Here is a 5,578-nt window from a genome sequence, read left to right as displayed (position 1 = left end):
AGTTACTGGTTTTTGAGCACAAGATTCTGCCTTTAAACAGGGACATTTAATCTAGTTAATTTCCTTGTCCCTGTAATAACTGCTTGAGGCAATATGTTAATAAATTTAAATGTAAAATGAATAAATGTTATTTTTGGCCTTTTATTTACAGTATGAAATATTGTCAATGTAAAACAGTATTATGAAAGTGTAGATGCTGTAAATCAGAACATTGATCACTGTTAGATTTGCTATCTAAACTCATATCAAAATTCTAATTGACACACAGTAGCAATGAGAGAAAGCTCTTACTGTGCTCAGCGAGCTCCTTCTGCTTCATCTTCCTCAGGATGTGGAGTGTGATCTTCAGAAACCCCTCACTGCCACAAGTCTCCAGCAACTTCTCAACTATGCACACAGCCTCAGGATCCTCCTGCTCTCTCTCAATGCATTCAGGGTAATCATCAACTTCACGACTGTCGAACAATTCATTAATAAACTTCATAAACTGATCGTCAAGACAGCATTCCGGGCAATCCTGACTCAGATGGCTCTGAAACAGTTTCAACTTCTCATCCTTCTTCAGCTTCATCAGAGTGAGCAGGAGAGACTGAAATAAACACAGGAAGAGGTGTGCTGTATCAGTGTAAAATAAATACACGAAGAGGTGTGCTGTATCACAATAATAAATTAACACAACAAATAAAATGGGCCATAATTCATGAACCATAACAGTGAATTTTTACGATGCTATGTGTAAGGTTACACATGCATCCGTAAATTATCCTGGATAAAGACATGACTCATTTATATTGGCCAACTCTCATTCCTGCAGTCTTCTAGGGGAATCGCCCTCCTGGAGGGGTGGCTGTTAGGGGACAATGGCTATCCTTTAAAGACACAGCTGAAGATAATATAATAGTGTGTGAACAGTCATTCAGTCGAAAACTCACAAAAACATGTACTGTAGCCCAATAGAGAGGACGTTTGGAATGCTGAAAATACACTTCAGATGTTAGCATAAGTCAGGTGGAACATTACAATACAGCCCTCAGAAGGCCTGAATATTCTTTGTGGCGTGTTGTGTGTTGCATAACGTTGCCAAAGTCATGGATGTGTCAGACATAAACAAGGACACATTACAGGACTTTAGAAGGCGTGATGGTGAACTGAATGTGCTGATGCATATTAATGAACCGAGATACCCCAGCAGCACGGGCGAGGAGGAATCAGCTGGCAGAAGAGCAGCTTCATCTATAGCCAGCCAAGCAGACAGAATGGTTTATTTGATTGAAAAAATCCACAACATTGCCCAGCGAATACTGCATTTATTTCGACATTTTAAATCACCTTTTTATGATTTATTTTCAAATATGGTCTGCGGGATTCACTGTGCATGATGGTTGTTTTTTTTAGATCTCCGAATTTTAATGGACTCGCATAGAAACAGGTCTTTTATGACAGAGGTAAATCTGTCTTTTCTAAGTCTTTTTAAATCCACCATTATATTATCAATCCACCAAGGTGCAAGTGCAGGTGGCTATTAGAGGAAATGAGAGATGATATGCTGACTGGTTTATAACATGTTTATGCCCAAGGAGCACCTATAAATTAAGGCAATAAGTTCAGTCCATTGGAACATTGTGCCTTACATTGCGCTCAAATAATCCACTGTTAAACCAGTATAAGTGGGTTTGGACACAACCTAAATATATGTGTGCCACGTGCTTTATTATACGCTAAGATTATTAAAATAGAGCATTTTTTATTACATATTTTAAATGTTTAAGTAAAATGCTGGTTTATTGTGTTCATATGATATTCCACTTTGGATGGTCATGAATAATACAAAAAAGGTGCAATATGTTAATAATGTTAGTGGCAATGATAGGCACTTGTAAACATTACCCTTGCACCATATTAAATAGGCATTATATATACTCAAATAAATGTACTGCACAAAGAAAAGACATAACCCATTAAAAACTAGAAAAAAAGATCTCATACCTTTTTTGCGGAAGATAATTTATCTGAACCCGTCTCTTCAAAAGAGCCGTACTCCAGCGACTGCTGGACCCTGTGATCAAATCATGGAGACAGAGCTTCCAGTTAAACTCATCTGCTTACTGCAGCTCTAACTCACAGCACGTGGAGATCAAGCTTCCAGTTAAACTCATCCACTTTCTGCAGCTCTAACGCACAGCACGTGGAGACAGAGCTTCCAGTTAAACTCATCCTCTTACTGCAGCTCTAACTCACACCACATGGAGACAGAGCATCCAGTTAGACTCATCCTCTTACTGCAGCTCTAACTCACAGCACATGGAGACAGAGCTTCAAGTTAAACTCATCCTCTTACTGCAGCTCTAACTCACAGCACATGGAGACAGAGCTTCCAGTTAAACTCATCCTCTTACTGCAGCTCTAACTCACCGAACATGGAGACAGAGCTTCCAGTTAAACTCATCCTCTTACTGCAGCTCTAACTCACAGCACATGGAGACAGAGCTTCCAGTTAAACTCATCCTCTTACTGCAGCTCTAACTCACAGCACATGGAGACAGAGCTTCCAGTTAAACTCATCCTCTTACTGCAGCTCTAACTCACAGCACGTGGAGACTGAGCTTCCAGTTAAACTGATCCTCTTACTGCAGCTCTAACTCACAGCACGTGGAGACTGAGCTTCCAGTTAAACTCATCCTCTTACTGAAGCTCTATCAGAGCATGGAGACAGAGCATCCAGTAAAACTCATCCTCTTACTGCAGCTCTAACTCACAGCACATGGAGACAGAGCTTCCAGTTAAACTCATCCTCTTACTGCAGCTCTAACGCACAGCACATGAGACAGAGCTGCCAATTAAACTCATCCTCTTACTGCAGCTCTAACTCACACCACATGGAGACAGAGCATCCATTACATTACATTACAGGCATTTAGCAGACACTCTTATCCAGAGCGACGTACAACAAGTGCATTAGTTCAAGGTGCAGAGGTGCAAAAGAAACACACTAGAGCGAAGTAAAGATCGTAGTGCCAGAAGTGACCACATAGATCAGGACTCCAACCCTGTAGAGTAACCTCTCCAGCAAACAAAAAAACAAACCTGCCAAGAACAAACTAGCACTGAAATCACATTTGCCTAATCAGAATCAGACAAAAACAATCCTGCCAAACAAAAACTAACATGATCGTATTAGCCTAACTAGGTACATTGAGCTAAACTATAGGCTAGGGAGGGGTGGGGAGAGGTGCAGCCTGAAGAGATGAGTCTTTAGTCTGCGTTTGAAGGTAGTCAGATTCTCTGCTGTTCTGACCGCCACGGGGAGGTCATTCCACCAGTGAGGGGCCAGGACAGACAGCAGACGGGAGCGGGAAGTACAGACACAAAGAGGGGCAGGTGCCAAGCATCCAGAGGTGGCAGAACGGAAAGGTCTGGCTGGTGTTAAACTCATCCTCTTACTGCAGCTCTAACTCACTGTACATCTGAAATTGACATAATACCCCCACCTAAACGTGAACGATACCAGCCAGATTGAAGTAGAATTAAACAGTAGTGTCAGAATGAACCTGTGTAATTACCTTGAATCAGCTGTGAATTCCCCGTTGAAGTTAACTGGATTATCCATTGAACGATCACTCTTCATAGACAGACAGCTGGGTACAGGTGACCCTGCTCGATCCTCCTGGACCCTGTGATCAAATCACGGAGACATAGCTTCCAGTTAAACCCATCCGCATACTGCAGCTCTAACTCACAGCACATGGAGACTGAGATTCAATTAAAACCAATCACCTCACTGCATGTCTAACTCACAGCACATGGAGACTGAGCTTCAATTAAAACCCATCACCTCACTGCAGGTCTAACTCACAGCACGTGGAGACTGAGCTACCAGTTAAACTCATCCTCTTACTGCAGCTCTAACTCACAGCACGTGGAGACAGAGCTTCCAGTTAAACTCATCCTCATACTGAAGCTCTAACTAACACCACATGGAGACAGAGCTTCCAGTTAAACTCATCCTCTTACTGCAGCTCTAACTCACAGCACATGGAGACTGAGCTTCCAGTTAAATTCATCCTCTTACTGCAGCTCTAACTCAAAGCACAGGGAGACAGAGCATCCAGTTAAACTCATCCTCTTACTGCAGCTCTAACTCACACCACCTGGAGACAGAGCTTCCAGTTGAACTCATCCTCTTACTGCAGCTCTAACTCACACCACATGGAGACAGAGCTTCCAGTTAAACTGATCCACTTACAGCAGCTCTAACTCACAGCACATGGAGACAGAGCTTCCAGTTAAACTCATCCTCTTACTGCAGCTCTAACTCACAGCACATGGAGACAGAGCTTCCAGTTAAACTCATCCTCTTACTGCAGCTCTAACTCACAGCACATGGAAACAGAGCTTCCAGTTAAACTCATCCTCTTACTGCAGCTCTAACTCACAGCACATGGAGACTGAGCTTCCAGTTAAATTCATCCTCTTACTGCAGCTCTAACTCAGCACATGGAGACAGAGCACCCAGTTAAACTCATCCTCTTACTGCAGCTCTAACTCACTGCACATCTGAAAGTGATATAATACCCCCACCTACACGTGAACGATACCAGCCAGATTGAAGTAGAATTAAACAGTAGTGTCAGAATGAACCTGTGTAATTACCTTGAATCAGCTGTGAATTCCCCTTTGAAGTTAACTGGATTATCCATTGAACGATCACTCTTCATAGACAGACAGCTGGGTACAGGTGACCCTGCCCGATCCTCCTGGACCCTGTGATCAAATCATGGAGACAGAGCTTCCAGTTAAACTCATCCTCTTACTGCAGCTCTAACTCACAGCACATGGAGACTGAGCTTCAATTAAAACCCATCACCTCACTGCAGGTCTAACTCACAGCACGTGGAGACTGAGCTTCCAGTTAAACTCATCCTCTTACTGCAGCTCTAACTCACAGAACATGGAGACAGAGCTTCCAGTTAAACTCATCCTCTTACTGCAGCTCTAACTCACTGCACATCTGAAAGTGACATAATACCCCCACCTACACGTGAACGATACCAGCCAGATTGAAGTAGAATTAAACAGTAGTGTCAGTATGAACCTGTGTAATTACCTTGAATCAGCTGTGAATTCCCCTTTGAAGTTAACTGGATTATCCATTGAACGATCACTCTTCATAGACAGACAGCTGGGTACAGGTGACCCTGCTCGATCCTCCTGGACCCTGTGATCAAATCATGGAGACAGAGCTTCCAGTTAAACCCATCCGCTTACTGCAGCTCTAACTCACCAAACATGGAGACAGAGCTTCAAGTTAAACTCATCCTCTTACTGCAGCTCTAACTCACAGCACATGGAGACAGAGCTTCCAGTTAAACTGATCCACTTACAGCAGCTCTAACTCACAGCACATGGAGACAGAGCTTCCAGTTAAACTCATCCTCTTACTGCAGCTTTAACTCACAGCACATGGAAACAGAGCTTCCAGTTAAACTGATCCTCTTACTGCAGCTCTAACTCACAGCACATGGAGACTGAGCTTCCAGTTAAATTCATCCTCTTACTGCAGCTCTAACTCAGCACTGGA

The 5,578-nt window shown here is 43.0% G+C and overlaps 1 protein-coding gene across 2 annotated transcripts; it reads right to left on the bottom strand.

Moving 5' to 3' along the window:
• Window positions 1-142: 142 nt before the first annotated feature.
• Window positions 143-5,243, bottom strand: LOC135246694 (uncharacterized). Of its 2 annotated transcripts, XM_064320026.1 has the most exons (5): window positions 5,105-5,243; window positions 4,651-4,761; window positions 3,561-3,671; window positions 1,987-2,056; window positions 145-589 (listed from the first exon to the last, which is right to left on the bottom strand). In XM_064320026.1, exons 1-5 carry the CDS (start codon window positions 5,167-5,169, stop codon window positions 254-256), a joined length of 693 nt encoding a protein of 230 aa, XP_064176096.1. In that variant the 5' UTR covers window positions 5,170-5,243; the 3' UTR covers window positions 145-253. The 2 variants fall into 2 exon arrangements, with proteins under 2 accessions (XP_064176097.1, XP_064176096.1); XM_064320027.1 differs by lacking the exon at window positions 3,561-3,671 and having other exon boundaries at window positions 143-589.
• Between the last annotated feature and the right edge of the window lie 335 nt (window positions 5,244-5,578).

Source organism: Anguilla rostrata, unplaced genomic scaffold, assembly GCF_018555375.3.
Source record: "Anguilla rostrata isolate EN2019 unplaced genomic scaffold, ASM1855537v3 scaf0733, whole genome shotgun sequence".
Taxonomy (NCBI): Eukaryota; Metazoa; Chordata; class Actinopteri; order Anguilliformes; family Anguillidae; genus Anguilla; species Anguilla rostrata.
Note: the sequence above shows the minus strand (reverse complement) of the source record. Positions and strands in the feature narration are given on the sequence as shown.

Coding starts and splice junctions, on each gene's coding strand:
- LOC135246694 (XM_064320026.1), bottom strand. CDS start 5,169: ATGAAGAGTGATCGTTCAATGGATAATCCAGTTAACTTCAAAGGGGAA. Junction 2,057..3,560: donor GAATTCACAGCTGATTCAAG/GTAATTACACAG, acceptor ATTTGATCACAG/GGTCCAGCAGTCGCTGGAGT. Junction 590..1,986: donor AATTATCTTCCGCAAAAAAG/GTATGAGATCTT, acceptor TGTTTATTTCAG/TCTCTCCTGCTCACTCTGAT.